Source organism: Lactuca virosa, chromosome 2 (genome assembly GCF_052849685.1).
Source record: "Lactuca virosa cultivar CGN04683 chromosome 2, Lactuca_virosa_CGN04683_v6, whole genome shotgun sequence".
In the NCBI taxonomy this organism is placed as follows: domain Eukaryota; kingdom Viridiplantae; phylum Streptophyta; class Magnoliopsida; order Asterales; family Asteraceae; genus Lactuca; species Lactuca virosa.
In genome coordinates, this window is record NC_136427.1 from 222,881,779 (window position 1) to 222,901,021 (window position 19,243).

The 19,243-nt window shown below is 39.8% G+C and overlaps 1 protein-coding gene and 1 pseudogene across 1 annotated transcript; one reads left to right on the forward strand and one right to left on the reverse strand.

Moving 5' to 3' along the window:
- Positions 1-516: 516 nt before the first annotated feature.
- LOC145160277 (anthocyanidin 3-O-glucosyltransferase 2 pseudogene) lies at positions 517-2,075 on the forward strand (annotated as a pseudogene).
- A 452-nt stretch (positions 2,076-2,527) lies between these two features.
- On the reverse strand, positions 2,528-4,623 carry LOC145160278 (mitochondrial outer membrane protein porin 2-like). Its single transcript, XM_079079407.1, has 6 exons — positions 4,438-4,623; positions 4,260-4,327; positions 3,601-3,711; positions 3,422-3,508; positions 3,127-3,335; positions 2,528-3,048 (listed from the first exon to the last, which is right to left on the reverse strand). Exons 1-6 carry the CDS (start codon positions 4,484-4,486, stop codon positions 2,742-2,744), a joined length of 831 nt encoding a protein of 276 aa, XP_078935533.1. The 5' UTR covers positions 4,487-4,623; the 3' UTR covers positions 2,528-2,741.
- Between the last annotated feature and the right edge of the window lie 14,620 nt (positions 4,624-19,243).

Consider the following 19,243-nt stretch of genomic DNA (forward strand, 5'->3'; position numbering starts at 1 on the left):
AAATGTTAAAACTTGCTTAAATATTAGAATGATATTATCGAAAAGTTGAGTAATATTAGAAGGATGGTTGTTTCAAGTAGAAGAAAAAAAGTATGTATTATTTTGAATCAAATTGTAATTTATGTATTTTTGTAATAGAACATGAAATAGTATAATTGTTTTGCTTAAATTTTTATATATTTCAAATTTTAGAGCATATTTTTGGTTAAGTTGCACAGGGCCTCCGAAATCTCGCGGCCGGCCTGGTGAAATAACAACTGATTTCGCCTCTAATCTTAACTTGTTAGCTTCAACTATCTATTTAGTCACTTTCCTATCCTTTATTCTTATAAGGAAAGCGACTTCATTAGTTTTACCATATTGAATGAATAAAAATACATTGATGTTTACTAAAAACAATCTATGATTATGGGACCAATAAATAATGCATATAACAGACATCGAAGAAGACAAGAAAAGACATAATACCTAACCTCTATTTTTTTTATAAAAATTGCCCTAGTCTCCATAAATATCAGCCAAAATCTACAGACTTATCATCATCTCCAATGGAGAAACTGGAGTTGATATTTATACCATCTCCTCTGATGGGACATGCTGGCCAGCTGGTGGAGCTGGCTAGACTAATGGTGAACCAGTTTCACCATCTCACCATTACTCTACTCATCATGAAGCTTCCCGGAGACCTAATTGGCACCGATTACACCGACTCCCTCGATTCTAAAGACCACGATCGAATCAAATTCATCCATTTCCCTCCTATGGATCTCGATTCATTCACAGACTGCCCAACCATCGGCTTCATGGCGGATGCAGTCATTGAACGCCATAAGCCTATCATAACAGAAGTCATCGGTAACCGGTTCAATGGGTCCCACCGAACATCTCGGCTCTGTGCATTGGTTGTTGACATGTTTTGCACACCAATGATCGATGTTGGAAAGGAATTTGGCGTACCCACCTACATCTTCTTCACCTCAAACGCGGCTTTTCTTGGGATTATGTTGTATTTTCAGATTCTTGATGATGAACATGGTCAGGATGTATCCGAGTTGGCAAACTCGGGAACCGAGTTAACAATCCCGAGTTACGCCAACCCAGTTCCTCCAAGCGTGTTGCCTTTTGTACTTGTAAACAAGGACTTCTGGTCCAAGAGGTTTATTCGTTACACCCGAAAGTATAAGGAAGCCAAGGGTATTATCGTAAATACGTTTCAAGAGTTGGAACCTCACGCTCTCCTTTCTTATGATGACAAAACACCTCGTGTTTACACCGTGGGCCCAATGATAAAGCCCGAAAAACATACTCCAAATAACGAGGTGTTGAAGTGGTTGAAAAGTCAACCAAAGTCAACGGTTGTGCTACTATGTTTCGGGTCCAGGGGATGGTTCGATGTGGACCAAGTGAGAGAAATAGCAATTGCAATAGAGAGGAGTGGATACCGGTTCATATGGTCCCTACGTCGACCTCCATCTGAGGCCCAAAAAGGGTTTCCGGGGGAGTACACAGACTCAGACTATAACGAGGTCCTACCAGAAGGGTTTCTAGAGCGTACAGCTGGCAGGGGTAGAGTTGTCGGGTGGGTCCCACAAACAGCGGTACTTGCTGACGTGGCGGTTGGTGGGTTTGTATCCCACTGTGGGTGGAACTCTGTGTTGGAGAGTCTGTGGTATGGAGTTCCAATTGCCACGTGGCCGATATACGCTGAACAGCAGTTGGATGCGTATCAGTTGGTTAAAGAATTGGGATTGGGGGTTGATATTTCATTGGATTATAACCAACTGAATAAGAATCAGAGATTGATTTTGGCTGAAGAGATTGAGAAGGGAATAAGAGAAGTGATGGATGGAGATAGTGAGGTTCGAGCAAAGGTGATGGAGATGAAAGGTAGGAGCCGAATGGCATTGGAAGAAGGTGGTTCATCATTGGCAAGTTTGAGACAACTGGTTGAGGATTTCATCTCATGTAACTAGCTCACAAATCTTTTATTTAATTCCATTTGTTTTATTGGCAATACATAGCCCTATTTCTTTAGGAGTCGCCACCAAGAAGTGAATAAAAAGTGCTTTTTTAAATGGACGCTTATCGAAGAGGTGTATCATTTTACTTTTCTATATTCTTCTCATAAACCATTTTTACCACGTTCAACAAAAACAAAACACAGTGCGTAATAAGTTTATGATGCGTTTGATTGTAGAAAACTACTTTCATTTAAGTAAAAAACATTTTCAAAACATGGAACTGAGTCAACAATCATAATATCATGAGAGAAAGAAAGTGAAAAGACTAGGTATATTCACACGAGAAGGTGAAACTTATATTTCTTATATTTTGTCAACAATCATAATATGATAAATATAATGAAAACAGACTCGAGTCTCATGTTTCGTTGACTGCATAATCTGGCAAGTGTCCTTGTTACCTTCCCATACCCCACAAAATCAACAATATCAAAAGTAGCAAATACCAATTGTTAAAAGGGAAAGAGAGCAAAAATACAATTCACTATAATCCACACTAGAAACAATAACAAAAATATGTGTAGACATTTAGAAACCCAATGTATCCATGAAAATAATGAAACCCCAGATCCAAAAAAAATGTATCCTAGGACATATTATTAATTAAATGTTCCCTTGAAGACCATCTAGGGAGATAAAAATAGTAGAAACAAAAAAAAAAAAAAAAAAAAAAAAAAACAATAACGTTGAAGCTCAATATCTCATAGCATGAAGACTTTATCAAGGTTTAAGAGCAAGAGCCAAACCAAACTTAGGAGTTTTGTCCAAGGAGTTGGTGTCCAGCTCACTAGATATGGTGACAAGTGACTTGGGAATAATCTCATGCTGCAACAGTGCACCTAGCTTCCCATGGTTGTTGAGTTTAGCCTTAACCATGGTTAAACCATCAACTGCATAAGACCCTCCAACAGTGAATGTGTTTTCATTTGTTGAGAACCTTCTAGTAATCTCCCCTACAGCAGCATTCTTTTTTGATGCATCAAAGTGGTGTATATATGATGCCCTTATCGTGTCTCCTTTATCACCCCTGAAAAATTAATTTATGTTCCATTATTGGAAATATATGTTTATATAAGTTGAAAGGTTTTGAAGAGAGATTGCTTACAGGACTATGGAAGCACTAGAATCTGGTTTGTTAACAGTGATGCCAGCAGTGTACTTTGTCAACTTACTAGAAGAGGTTTCATAGCCTGCCTCTGCGCCTATGGCAAATGTTGGTGTGCCAATTGTAGCTGAAAGGTCAACATTTGGGGCTTGAGTCAAAGCAACTGCAGATGTTAAAGTAGCATGGTAATGGAAGTACTGAACCTCAAGCTGTGAGGAAAAAAAGAAAGTCAAAAGTCAAAACCCTAATATTAGATCAAGAAATGATAAACAGATAATGAATGTAGTCATTGTACCTTGCCAGATGTAAAATCAGGGAGTTTGAATGAAGCAATAGTCTTTGTTGAGGGCACAAGCTCAGTGAATGTTAATGTTGTAGCAATCTGCAGTATTCAGTGTAATAATGAAGATTATGATGCATTGTATATGAGAGAATTAGATCAGAAAAGTAAGAAGTAAGAAGTAAGAAGCATACATTTGATTGTGTGTCGAATTTGACATCAATTAACGTGTTCTTGTATTTGTATATTGCTCCCACATCTCCACTTGACAGACCACCTTTCTTTGTTGCAGTTGAAGTAAGTCCCTGGAATCAAGTAACACAGCAGATTGATATGTGTATACACTTGAACATATGATTTATGGTTCAACAGATAACTATCTAGATGTTCAAAGGTTCTCAAAAGAGTTGTCATTGGTAATAGAATTTACATCTAAATTACAAGATAAAGCATGATTCAGGGTTTCGAATTTCATGATTTGACAACTATGGCATTTTAGGCTTCTAATACATCAGAACTTAGATATGAAATGGAAGATAAAGTGTTTGGGTGACCTATGCCATTTAGTCTCTCTGAATCTCGTTATCTGGATGTCCATTAAGATCACATTCTATAGAACATAGACACAGATCATTGCAAGTTACTAGAGCTTAAAATTAAAGCAACAAGCCAGTGCCAGTGGTTAACATCCAAGGTAACGAATCTGACAACAAACGAAACAACTTGCGTAATAATTTTTAAATGTAAACACTGTCCACAGAGAGACCCTAGGACCAAATTGATGAGTCAAATTTCATAAAATAACGCGCATCAAGAGAAATGAAGAGATTGCATATGCTGCATAATCACATACCACTCCGGTAACACTGGTGGTTGAAACAGAGAACTTCTGATCCGACAGGTAGTCTCTCGTCAGCAGATCTATACATAAAACAAGAATAGGTGGAAATTTTGATGATTCAGACTTAATCCAGAGTATGTTTACGAGAATAAAGGAAGATCGATTGTGAATTGAATTGGATTGAAATTACCTTTGGCTTTCTTGCCGATGTCGGAGAAAAGACCTGGTCCGTTGTTCATCGTTGGTGCAGAAAAAATTGAAGGAGAAAGAGGTGAAAGGGAAAGGGAGGGAAGGGGATATCTTCGTGTTTCGTGTTACGAGAGAGAGGAAAGGGCCCTTTGTGACTTGACTTTGGTCGAAATCGCAATGCTATAAATCTTGACCCGATCCGATCTGAGGTTATCTTTCTCATCCTTCCTATGATCCTATCACGTATCACCCATATCACTTTTTTTTTCTCTCATTTTGTTTCATTATTTTTATCCCTAAACCCATAAAAAATCAAAAATTATCATCTATCTCATCTCATCCGTCATATTTGGGTTTTTTTTATTTATGTTTTCAAGTAGAACTATAATCGATTAAAAAAAAGACGTTGAATGTTGTTTGCAATGATGTATCTCATGAGTCCCCGTCCCATCTCTTGCGAAACTCACCTTAATAAAACTCGGAAACCGGTCAAAACAGATAGAAAGTTAAACTAAAAAGTTGAATAAAAATTATGTGGTTCGAGTGATCCTTCAACCATTCTTGCATCTTTACATAGTCGAATACTCTTCACCATACCCCACACACCCAACCTCTATATCAACCGACTCATTCCTTCATCCACCGCTCTCCATGCTAAACCCGAATTGTAGCCGAGATCACCACTGATGGAGACCATTGGAAAACCTTCTAGATATTCCAAACAGGGCCGGTCCAAACAGTGGGCAACCCGGGCGACCGCCCAGGGCCCACGTCTCCAGGGCCCCCAAAATTTATGGGCTATGTAGTGCATACATAAAAAAAAAAATTACCTAAATGATTTTTAGAGCTTAAAGTTGGTTTAAACTCAAACTAGCTCAAAAGATAAACAATTTGGTTTGCTTGGTATTACTAATTGAACGCGTTTATAGTGAAGAATAAATGATATTTTTTTAACATTTATTATATTTGTCTTTAAGGAGCCCTTTTTTTCGTCCCGAGCCCCATATACGTTTGGACCGGCCCTGATTCCAAACCTACTCATTGTTGATCAGCAAGACCATTCTAGTCTAAGACAAGTCGTCGTTGATTTGGTTACAAAAGAAGAAAAACCAAAATAATGAAGAAGAAATGAAATTTGAAGTCCAAGTTATAACATATAAATTCAGGAGATGGACATCAAAAACAAATAAATTGTTGCTAGATCTCGGACATCTCAAAAACAAGAAATCATGATCAATTCCACTAATTTCCTCCTTTCTTTATCAAACCAAACCATTTTAAACTTTTTGGTTTTGTTTTCAAGACATTTGAGAACAAAAACAAGAAGTCATGGTCATCGAAAAATCCAAAATATTGTTTAATCTTGTAGCTCTCATGCATGTCAAAAGTTATATATGTTTAGTTGTGAACAATGATCATTTTCATGTGGTTTTATAAATTATTTTGATTTTATGTTGAATCCACCCTAATATATAAAAAGTACCTGGTTTTTCGATTTTAGACACACTTTAACCGGTCCCATACCTGAAATCGGTTCCTATATGCCGCTTCGGCTTTGGTTCAATTAAATCTCGTTTTTTGGTTTTTTGGTTTCCGGTTCCGGGTCCATTTGGGTCGGGTTTGGACCCGGTTTCACCCTTAGTTCAAGCGTACGAGTATTATATGTTGTTGTGATTATATGTAACATTCGGATTTTTGTAAGTTTCCTTTTTAACCCTCTTTAATCAAAATCTTTGCAATATTGGTCTTATGGCTAGTACAGAGATCACCAGGATGTTTACAGAGAGGTCCATGTTTTTCCCTGAGTATGCTTCTGAGCAGGCTCAGATGACCCGTTACTTGAGTATGCTCAAGACGGACATCCGACAGTTTGTTTCCACCTAGCGCTATGATACCTTGTTGGATATGCAGGAGTCCGCCCGACGGCGTGAGATTGAGTTGGAGTTGCAGACGATGGAGCAGAGACCGGCCCCGGGGCAGTCGCAGCCAGCGCCGAAGCGGTTCAAGGCCTTTAATTTTAGGACTGGAGGACAGAGGGGCCACACTTGTGGGAAGTGCGGCAAGGTTCATGAGGGGGCCTTTCGATCAGGTAATGTGTGCCAAAAATGTGGCAAGGAGGGCCACTATGCGAGGGATTGCCGCAAGTTGGTCCCAGCTTCGAGTACAAGGATCTGCTATCATTGTGATCAGGTTGGTCATATGAAGGTCAACTGTCCTTTGCTCGCCGCCAAGCCAGCGCAGGCCCCGGGGCCAGCTACTTTGAGGATCACAGATGGGCACCAGGGGAGGGCAGAGCCCCTGAGGGCTCGAGGTCGTGCTTTTCAGCTCTTTGTCGAGGAGGCCAGAGCAGCTCCAGATGTTGTGACTGGTATGTTTCTATCCGGTATCTTATTGATTATGTTTTTTGTTATGCTTATATATGTGCTTCTGTTAGGTACGTTCCTAGTGAACTCCTTGCCTGCTCTAGTGTTTTTTTACTCGGGTGCGAGTCGGTCTTTTGTATTTACATCGTTCAGTGGGGAGTTTGATATGCCCATTGCGGAGTTAGAGTGTCCTTTGAGGGTCTCTATCGCCAACGAACACGGGGTTTCTGCTTCATCAGTGTATTCGGGTTGTGTTCTAGAGATCTTCGGGGTGCCTTATCCGATCGATCGGATCCCTATTCCCATGGGGGATGTTTGCGTGATTGTGGGTATGGATTGGCTGAGCCGGTTCGGGGCTATGATTGATTGTGAGGGTCATCGCGTGGTAGTTCGAACCCCAAGTGGGGGAGAACTGGTTATCTATAGAGAGGGCACCAGGATGGGTTTGGGGTTTTGTTCTGCAGCCAGGGCTCGACAGTATATTCATCATGGGTGTATGGGATACTTGGCTTATGTGGTAGATACGCGGGTTGGGGATCAGACTTCAGTTTCAGAGGTCCCGGTTGTCAGGGAGTTTGCAAGTGTGTTTTCGGAGGAGTTACCCGGTGTGCCTCCCAAGAAGCAGGTCGATTTCAGGACCGACCTTGTGCCAGGTGCGGCCCCGATTGCCAAGGGGTTGTACTGCTTGGCACCGCCTGAGATGCAGGAGTTGTCATCTCAGCTGCAGGAGCTACTAGGCAAGCAGTTCATCAGTCCGAGCAGTTCTCCGTGGGGAGCGTCGATTTTGTTCGTCAAGAAGAAGGATGGTTCACATCGGATGTGTATTGATTACCAGGAGTTGAACAAGCTAACGGTGAAGAACCGTTATCCCCTTCTGTGGATTGATGACCTCTTTGATCAGTTACAGGGTGCATCTTGGTTCTCCAACATAGATCTGAGGTCCGGGTATCGTCAGGTCAGAGTGAGAGAGGATGGCATGGATAAGACCGTGTTCCGGACTCGTTATGGGCATTACGAGTTCGTGGTGATGCCATACCCCGGTTGAGAGGCCGGTAGCTATCCTGGAAAGGAAGGTAAAATTTTTACGTAGTAAGGAAGTACCTTTGGTAAAGGTACGGTGGCAGCGCCGGAGGGGCTCCGAGTAGACGTGGGAGCCGGAGGCGGAGATGCGGGAGCATTATCCCGAGTTATTTACCGCAGTAGACTTCTAGGACGAAGTCTAGTCCAAGTGGGGGAGAATTGTAACACCCCAATTTTCAGGTATGAAACAATTTCCATTTATGCATGACCTTCCTTTGGAACACAGCGTGGTGAAGCCTCACCACGGCGTGTTGAGAACTTTTTGGCCGCGTGTTTTCATGGACCAACACGGCGTATTGGTGTGTAAACATGGCGTGTTGGCGGCTGGTTGAGAAAACCTTAATTTTTAGGGTTTTGCACCCTATATAATCTCCTTAAGTCCCAAGAGTTGGCCTTTTATCAGCCTCCAATTCCCCCAAATCGACCCTTGAAAACCCTAATCATCTCTCCCTCTCATTTGTGAGCTAGTGTGGTGTCTTTGAAGCCAAAGAAGGAAGAAGTTGGAAGAAGGAAGCAAGGATCCAATAAGCAAGCCCTCATCTTTTAGTTTGGTACTCTTCTGGACCCTTGTAAGTGCCCAAGATCCGATTTTTATTCTTCAATGTTGCTATATCTTGAGTTTTGTCCCTTTAACTTATTGTTCTTGAAAGTTGGGATGGTTAGATCTCATAAAGTTTGCAACTTTATGAATCTCCAGGTCTAGGTGACCTAGTAGAGTCTTGGATCTGGCCTATAGTTGAGTTTTGATGCCATACATAGAGATTAAGTCATAAATCCCCATTTTGACCTAATATAGGTTCAAGACATGCATTGGACATGTATGTTTATAAAGCACCGACCATTGGGATGGTTTTGGTGCTAGAATCTCTTGTGGAAAAGATGGGTTTCAGACTTCAAGGATTAAGTGCTTATTGGTTAAGCCCTTGTATCTTCAAGCTCTGTGGTTGGTTTTTTTTGGACCCTTTGAGTAGTCCCAATGGATAAAGTTGGAAACTTTGTCCTTCTTAATAGCATTTTAGACTAGATCTGGGCTTTAGAGCTCTTGGAATCGAAGAAAGCAGCTGAATGTATTAAGTTGTTGGAACTCGGGTAAACACGACGTGTTTGCAAGACAACACGGCGTGTCGGCTGAGGTTTCCTTGACCGCCTGGTTGCTGACGGAACACGGCGTTTTTACAAGAAAACACGGCATGTTGGGTCAACATGGACTGTTGACCTTGACCTTTGACTGTAACACCTGTTCCACATATTATTTAATTTTATAAGTTTTAGGGTTTTGTGCTGGGACTCGACGAGTTGGGGAGCTCCAACTCGTCGAGTAGAGGTTATTATGAGGACGCGGGACTTCAGATCTACTCGACAAGTCGGAAGGCCCGACTCGACGAGTAGGCACTGTAAAGAGAAACCCTAATTTTCAGGGGTTTGTACCCTATTTAAAGAACTTATGGCTCATTTGTAGCCTCTTCCATCGTTCCTACAGCCAGAGAAACCCTAGTTTGAGCCTTGCACCTTCTTGAGCGAAAGAGAGAACTTTTGAGAGTGATTTTGGTGTGGTTGTGAAGGATTTTGGAGCTTGAAGAAGAAGGAGCAAGGAGAGAAGCAGTAGATCCGACATCTACTTTGTATTGGCAACCATCTTGAGGTATAAGTCACTATCTTGATCTTTAGTTGCTTAGATCTCTTTTCTTGGAAGTAAATGGTCACTTTTGGTGCCAAAAAGGGTGTCATACTCGGATTTGGACTTATCACAAGGATATGGTTCCAGATCTGGACATCTCTAGGTCCTCAATGACATAAAGTTGCTCACTTTATCCAACTTAGGCCCTTTCCATGCACTAAAACCTTATAGGAACCTTAGTTTTGGTGTTTTAGCCTTGTGAGGTCTTGCATGCACGTAAAATTTGCAACTTTATGTGGTAACTACACTATGAGAAGTTGGATCTGAAGTTTGGGACTTTGGATCCCACTGGAAAGGACTGAACACAAAAAGGACTGAAGGAACTCGTCGAGTCCCTTAGCCAACTCGACGAGTCGGGTAGGGTTTACCTATTTTTGAGATTCTGAGTGAGTTCAGTGAAGGATTAGAGTTTTGGTATGCATGAACTTTTGGTCTTCTGGACATTTGATGAACTCGACGAGTCACTTAGGTGACTCGGCGAGTTGACTCGGGATTCAGTGGAATGGACTCTGAAGGAACTCGCGAGTTGTTGGATGCACTCGACGAGTTGAGGTCAACATTGACTGTTAACCTTGACAGTTGACTTTGAATTTGACCAGGGTTGACTTTGAGGGCCTTTATGGTGTTTCGGGATTGTGACAAGTTAATCACATGATGATTATAGGCAGTTAAGTTGGAGCAATGCGTGGGACTTATCCAATTTTATCTTGTCAGTTCAGCATTCGCAAGAGGTGAGTCTTCTCACCATACCAATGGGTCTAAGGCACCAAGTCCGGCTCATTTTATGATATATGGATTGTCGATTGATTATGCGTTATGTTAGTATGACATTTGCATGGAAAACCACGGGGGTTCCCGTGGCAGTAGACTGAGACCATGTGGGGGTTCCCGTGGCATTTGGTGTAAGACCTTGGAGGGTTTCCATGGCATCCTAGTATATTTGCATGTTTAGTTTGTATGATATTTGCTTGGTAGTGAAGACCATGTTGGGGTTCCCATGGCAGTTAAAGAAGACCATGTGAGGGTTCCGATGGCAGGAAGACCATGTGGGGGTTCCCATGGTATGTAGTTAAGACCGTGTGGGGGTTCCAGTGGCACTAGGTGTAAGACCCTGGAGGGTTTCCATGGCTTCCTTATATGTTTGTATGCATGGCTTATGTGGTTTATGTAGCTTTTATAGCTAATATGATTATGTGATTATTTGGATTGTGTGGGGTATGCTCAGGGGGCTCACTAAGCATTAGCTTATAGTTTGTGGATTTGTTTTAGGTACATCTGAGCCCAAGGGAAAGGGCAAGGCTTGATGGCGCGACATTCACTCTCTCACAGGCGTTTTTATGGGACACTCTGATGATTTGAAATAATATTGTTATTGTTAAAAATTTGAAAACAAGTGTATTGAGATTTTATGGTTCATGGAAAGTGTTTTTGACTATTTGAAAATGAAAATTTTCTTTTGAAAATTGGGTCGTTACATTGACCAAGTTTGACCTTGAGGGTATTTTAGGTATTTTGGAGTCTTATGGAAACTAGTCATTTAATGGAATCAGGTATCGTGTAGAGAGTTGAGATTCGGATTCGGGCCTCACCAATTATATTCAGTTTGCGAGGTAAGTTGTCCTCACTGTACTTACGGGTTGAAGACACCAATGTCGGCCCTTTGGATTGTTATCATGGTTTATCGTATGATTGAGTATTGTAGTGATCTGCTTGATCAGTACCTTGGTAGATAGAAGGATGCTATGCTTCGTGATCTGTGAGACCTGTCTGATTATTATTGGTTAGGTATTTGCATGATTGTCTGTTATGTATATGTGTCGACACGGTGTATGACTGGTTAGGTTGAGCCGCTCCTGCTTTATGCTGAAGGCCAACAGACCCAGGGCGGCCCGGATAGACTGAAGGCCCATGAGGCGGACCATTCAGACCGAAGGCGCGGAGAACGATCCAGATAGGCTAAAGGCCCGATGAGACGGTCCAGTCATACTGAAGGTTCTGTATGCATGTTGTTTGCTGTTATTATTATGATTATATGTTGTGTTGGTACTTTGGGGAAACTCACTAAGCTTTGGGCTTACAGTTTTGGATTATGTTTCAGGTACTTCATAGGATCGTGGAAAGGCGAAGGCGTGATTGTGCACCTCCTCGTGTTTGGGTTTTGTGATTTTGGGCAAACTCGGATATTAAACATGTTTTGAAAACAATTTTGTAAACTGTAACGCCCCATTCCTGGTACGCATTTAATCTATTAAAGTATTCATTTTGTAAGAGCTACTCGACGAGTTGGTGGCCCTAACTCGTCGAGTAGATGCCAGCTTGGTCGTGGGGTTTAAATGGTCTACTCGACGAGTCGAAGCCTGGACTCGATGAGTAGGTCCATCAGGAGGAAACCCTAATCTCCAGGGTTTGTACCCTATTTAAACATCATATCTGGCCTCCACCCCAGCCTCTATCACCTCCAAACCCTAATCTCGAAACCCTAATCCACCATGAGTGATTTTGAGCTAGTTCTTGCCATTTTGAGTGTTATTGTGCCTTTTGAAGCTTGTGGAAGAAGAAGAAGATAGAAGGCTCAAATGGGAAGAAGTAGATCCAGGAGCTACACTTCATTTTCTGCATTTTCTGGTAATCAAGTCCCTAACTTGATCCTTCTTCTCTTAGATCTATTTGTTTACATTTTATGAAGGAATTGGTTCAAGAACCTTAGCCCTTGGGATTGGGACGTCCCAAGTGATGTACATCTTAGATCTGGGGTCTAGGAAGGGTTCCATGGCATAAAGGTGCAAACTTTATGACCATGGAGACCCCATGCAAGTTTATATGCAAGAACATGGCCTTTTTAGCCCTAAAAGACCATGCATGGGAGAAAAGCTCGGGACTTTATGCGTCCCACAGATGATAAGAGCCTAGATCTAGTATATTGTGCTTTGGTTTATGGTAATATGGCTTTTGGACCAAGTATTATGTCTTAAAGATGTTAGGGTTTGGGTTAAACCCATTAGGAAGGACTAAGGACGGGTAAAGTTGGAAACTTTACCCTTAAGAGTGTATTTCCAGTATGTAGAAGGAGTTTGGAACATAGATCTGAATGGCAGGAGCTTAATCCATTGAGATGGCTCAATCAGACAGGGGAAATCGCCAAGTCCAGGGAAGGACTCGACGATTTGAAGCAGGTTGTCCCGATTATTATGAAAGCAAGAACTCGACGAGTGTGTAAAGGGACTCGACGAGTTGACTCAGTTGACCACGAGTTTAAGCATTCAGGGACACGTCGAGTTGGGATATAACTCGACGAGTTGGGTTAACTGGGATTTGACTTGGACTTTGACTTTGACTTTGACCAGGGGTAAAATGGTCATTTTACCCTAAGAGCGGATTAGTAGATTCTAATAAAGTGTTATTATGGAATTGATAGCCGGAGAGTCGCCGGAGCAGCAGACAGGGATTTCTCACTCGAGTTATAGCAGTCAGTCTTGCGAGGTGAGTTTCCTTTAGTAGGAACGGGTCTACGGCACCAAGGCCGGCCCGTATATGTGATATGTTAGTAGCTGAGTGTGGGCAGGGCCCGAATCTCGTAGCAGCTTAGAGTGGGCGGGGCCCGATGCTTATAGTATTATTTGAGTATGGATATGTGATTGTTTGGTAGATATACTTGTTGTCTGTGTGATACTTGTATGCATGTTAGTAGCGGAGTGTGGGCGAGGCCCGAATCTCCTAGACAGCAGAGTGTGGGCGGGGCCCGAATCTCCTAGACAGCGGAGTATGGGCGGGGCCCGAATCTCCATGAGAGTGGGCGAGGCCCGTATCTCCTAGTTGCATGATATTTGTATGGTATGTGGTAGTTTGGGGAACTCACTAAGCTTCGTGCTTACAGTTTTCAGTTTTGGTTTCAGGTACTTCAACTAGCAAGGGGAAGGGCTCGGGATAATCGCATGGCACACACCACAACTTCAGCCTGGGATGTTTAGACTCTGATATTTTCATATGATTTGATACAGTATTTTGACACGATGTTTTTGTTGGATTAGTGTCTAAGTCCATAACTATAATTGGTATGTACTTGACCCGACTCGGCATGGTCCATTTGGGTTGCATGGCATCGGAACATTTGGATAGACCGTTTATGAGGAAAAGACATTTTGTGACATATTAATATATTATAAGTTCTAATATATTAATATGAAATCATGTTATTTAATTAGTATTGATCAAGAATTAATTTGGACTTAATTTAGTGATCAAAAAGAGACTAATTAAATATATGGGGATTGATTGTGTAAATCATTCATTCTTATATATGTGGGCTTATCATCCAAGATTCCTTTATGTTGGGTTTAACCCATGTGGTGATCCATGGATACTCCATGGAGGTTAAAACCCATGGAGCATAAGGAATGGGTAAAGTCATGAGTTACATGGTGTAACCCTAATAGCCACACTATATAAGAACCCCTTTAGTTCAAGAAATTGGCACTAGTGATACATATGTAAGAGGGCTAGCCAATTTGAACATGTATGTCTTCTTCTCATGGTTATTCCAAGAGTTCATGATGTTGTGTGAACCATTTGAGGTGTCACACTTGGGGCACTAGGCTCTCAAGCTTCATGGAGTCAAGCAACAACAACAAGGTATGTATTCTATCTATTTTAGTATCCTAGTATCAATGTTTTGATATGCTAGTTAGGATAATACCTTGGATAATCATATTTGCATGTATAATAGAGAAAACATAGATCCAAGGTATTTAGGGTTGCATGTACACTTAGGAGTGTTAGAATGCTCAAAACCCATCAGTGGTATCAGAGACTAGGCTTGTTTTCAATTATACTTGATGCAAATTGCTGAAAAATGCTGAAAAAGTCGAATTTCGGGCATTCTGGGCACTGTACTCGCCGGGTCCACTGATGAACTCGCCGAGTCCATGAAGAAAATCATCCTACTCGGCGAGTAGGTTGATACACTCGACGAGTAGGAGCCCCAGACAGCATATTTTCGAGTTTTTTGGCTAGAAATGGACTAGAAACATTACCCTAAGATGTTTTGGAACTTATAAACTTGTTTTTGATGTGGTAATGTTCGTACTAATCCAATTTCAAAGATAATTGTCAATAGATTCATGTTTTGTATTAGTTTAGTGATTAGGCTAATTACATGAAAAAGTTTGATTTGAATTATCTTGTTCTTATGAGTTGCTTAGATTAATAGAAAAGTTAATTGATTTTGTGTTTTCAATCCATTTTAATCTAAGATTTGATTCTAAAATGTGTTTTTGTAACTTGTCCTCAAGTTATATGAAAAGTCACATTTAAGTTTCATAAAACTCATAAAAGTTGGCAATGGTTACAAAAATGAAGAGTCTTGTCCTCAAGTTATGGAGGTTCAAGAGTCACTTCATTAAGTAATAAAATGTGTAACCTTAATTAATTCCATAAGTTATAAAATAAAGAAAAGTTACATTCTTTTATTAGTTTAAAGTCTTCCATAACTTGTCCTCAAGTTATGGAACTTGAAGAGTCTTTTAATTAAAACTACTTTAAACATATAAGTCATGGAATTAATTAGTTTTGAATAGTTTCAAAACTTGCCCTCAAGTTTTGGAATTAGAAATGTTTTCACTTATGAATACTTTAATTCCAAGTTAGCCCTTAGAATTTTAAAAGTTAAAATTCAACCCTTATACTATTATTATAATTTTAATTATATAGATATGTATAAGAAAAGTCAATCTTACCGTTAGTAGGCCTCATTCACGAAGCCGGTCTATAAGGGGGGTATAAGGTTACTGCCTATAAAATGGCAGTTTAATGGGTGTCCACTCTCACCCACCGCTTCCTTGACTGGTGGAGGGTCGTTAGCCGAACGGGTAGGACAAGGACTATAATTCTCCCTTCATTAAAAGTATTAATGATAAATACTAAGTAACTAAACGCTTATAAATTCCCAATATTAGTTACTTAGGAAAATGTGAAATTGGTGCTAGCCCATAAAATTACACTTTGTACCTTACCAAGTCGTTAGTGGAGCGTGTGTGGTTAACCGGCACACTAACATGGACTAGTAAGAGTGGCAAAGGGTAACTTGACTTTATTATAGATCGGTGGAGCGTGTGTGGTTAACCGGCACATCGATTAGGTAATATTGTTGAGGGTACCAAGTCAATTTGTATGGTTATTCACACCTTGTTTGTGATCCTCGGCATCCCAGTCACAAACTTGAGAGGGCACAATCGAGATTCAAACATGCCATTGAAAGTTCAATGTATCTCAAAAGATCTAGGAGTTTCAAATCCAATTAAAACTTAATTATATTTCGTTTTTCTATGGTGGAAATTGGTAAATCGTCATTTACCTACCTTTAACTATTTTATAACTTGGATTACGGCATCCCTCTTCCAGTTATAAATAGGTTATTGGGTCCTAGCCTTAATATTTCATATTGGGTGTTATATTAAGGACTCTAAATCAACTAACTTGAATATCTCCCAAAAGATGTCTAAGTTCAGACATCTATGATCTTCCCAAATCTCTTGAAACAAGCTTTCCTAAATGAAGATGATGTCCCATGGAAATCATACTTCTTTCACCTCCTCCAATTATTCTCCCTAACCCACAAGTTCCTGAAAAGTTTAAGGTCACTCAAGCCCTATTGGCAAGCAAAGGTCTATGTATGATCACATCTTGGAGATGTAGTCACATATTGACAAGCTGGGAGAGTTGGGTGTCAAAGTCTAGAGGAAGCTGATGATCAATCACTTTCTAAGTCACATAGTGAGTTCCTTTGGGACTCCTATGAAACAGACTATGACAAGACCCTTAATGATCTTATCTATTTGCTAAGATCAACTTCCTAAAACTTTATGGACATTGACAATGATGACATTGGATATCCAGTAAAGCTCTATCTTCCCAATGGAAAGGGATCGGCCATAGTCAACTCGGTTGACCAAATGGTAAAGAGAACGGCTAAGTCTGAGATAGTCCCATTATCAAGGGTCCATTGCCAAAGAAATGGGCATTGGTTGCGAAGCTGCCAAATTTACCTAAGGATATTAAAGTCAATAAGTTTGACTCTACTTCGGGTAAAGTCCACTATCTAAATCTACTAAGTTTCTATTCTGAGATTCTTGATACATGATGTGACTGGGTCACATGTTGATGTTTTAAGAATCAAAGAAAAAATTGAAGAAACTTAAAGAAAGATTATGCTGAATCTGATCGCGTAGATGGATTTCTATCGCATAGTTTGAAGATCGGATTCTTAAGCTACATCTTAGGAGTTATGATATATTGCATAGGATTAGATAACAACAAAGTTTTCATGTGCTTTTGCATTGTAAGGATAGTTTTTCCTCAAAGTTTTAAAATAAAAGAAAAAAAAATTGATTTTATTTATTTTAAAAAAATATCCTTACAATGGCATTTGTGAAAATTTTTTGTTGCTTATAAGATTCCATTAAGAGCAAGAGTGGAAATATGAATTTGATTCTTTCATTTGTGGTAGTGTCTAAATTTACCAAATAAGGAAAGATTCTCATCACCCAAGTTTCAGTTGGATAGAAACTTGGAATCATGCAAGGTGTATAGTATGATGAATGAGAACTTTCAAGCATTAGAAAATTAAGACTAATTACTTGTTCGCATGGATGTGTGAGTCAAGTAAAGGACTAAGGGATCGAGTACACATTCTTGTGCACTGATTAAGTCCACCACAAAGATCGATAAGACTATTCGTCATGACTTGCTAAAGTTTAGCAAATATGGTTATACTTATAAGTTTAAGTATAATTCTGAAGCATTGGAAAAGTCTCAATGTATGGCAGAACCGATGAGAAGAATCAACTTGGGCAGAAAGATAAAAGTTTCTTAAATCTGAAAAGATGAGAGAGTACTTTAGTATCATGTTATGTAATCATCTTAATTATTAAGAGACCTTATCACAATTCATCCTCTAAGTGCATTCTGATGGCTAAGAAGAGGAATTATGAATTGTTGAAATGGTTAAATCAAGAAGATGATTCATACTTCGTTCCAAAAACAATTCTTGGAGTTATACTCTAAAATTGTAACTTGAGTGACGTGTCTTAAAAGGGTTTAGAACACTTGTCAAATGTAAGAGTAAAAGTTTTCTACTGTTGTACATTTGAAATTGGTAAGTTGTGATGTTTTGGATAAAACAAAGACCAACTAAGGCCAATTGTGTGAAGTGTTTATCTTGATTAGAATCCACAGTATCTCTTGAATATTTGACAAGAGAGTCTTATATGTCAAGAAGACAGTGGGAGTCTTAAAGATCTTGAAAGTCTCAAGAACTAATCAAGAATAAAACCTGAAGTTCTTCACTAGCACACGACTTGAGGTTTATAACCTATCGTGTCGACATGTCTGTGCCTATTCAAGTTGGCTTTGCATAGGAGTTCTGAGAGTTCTCAATTGGTTGCACAACTACTTGGAAGCAATGGCAGGCCCTTGAGCTGCCACATGGCAAGAAATTAAGATTGAGTTCAATCCATATGAGTTTGGATTTGTCATTATCCTAGTCTTGTGATTGTGGTTTGACAAATTCACATGGATAAGAATACATACACCATTAAATCTAAGTGTCATAAGGTTTCTCTCCGATTCATGAAAATGTTGGTGAGGAAACACTTTCACTAAGTAGATTTTAGCTAGATAGCAATTGTGATATTTGCATTCTCAAAGTCGTTAGTGGAGCGTGTGTGGTTAACCGGCACACTAACATGGACTTGTGAGAAGCGGTAAAGGTCTAAACAATCGAGGCTATGATTACGGCATCCCTTTTCATAGTTCTTAAAATTGTTTAGACACACCTGTGAGCTATCTAAGATAAGGTGTATGATATTGATAAAGTTTTATCAAAGCAATCTAGTATCAGAAATCTGAACTTTGGTAAGAAAGTCAATAAAGTATTGATTTCTAGAAGTCCAGCTGATTTCTGATTACATGTCAAAGCTAGTGGGAGCATAAGTGTTATGCTAATAATCATCATGTTAGTGGGAGCATGATAATTATGATAAAGGTTGCAAGTTAGCAATGTTAATTATAGAAAACAAAAGTTTCAATTCGTGAGGTTGCAGGGGTTGAAAAAGTTGTTTTGCTATAATTAAGGGAGAGGAAATTATACTTCATTTCAATTCTAAAAGCTTAGATTGAGATTTTAATCGTATTTAGTCAAGGATATATATATTAATTTCATGTTGGAATGGCTCAACATAAGGAAATTCTATATATGGGTCCATTATTTGCGTTCTAAAATTCGATTATGATTACGACATCCCTTTTCATAATCTGAATTATGAGAACTTGGCAAATAGAAATGGAAATGTTATAGCAAAAGACTGGTTTAGTCTTTATGTGAGACATCATGACTCGTGTCCCATATGCTTCGGATATAGGATCGATTACATGTGCTATATTTATCCTTTCTAAAATTTTCCAAATGCCTGGGGCATTAAGAAGGGAAAAGGTCTAGAACTGGATATGACTAAAAGGATTAAACAATTGTCGAGGACAATCTAAGGTTTACCAAAGATTGGTTGCTCAAGGACAGTTGGAAGTATAGTGATAATTCTGGAAGGACCATATTGACATAATCTGTAAGGAGGCAACTCTTGTTCAGAAGTGATAGTCAAAATGGAATATGGAAATGTTTCAAAGTTGGAAATAAT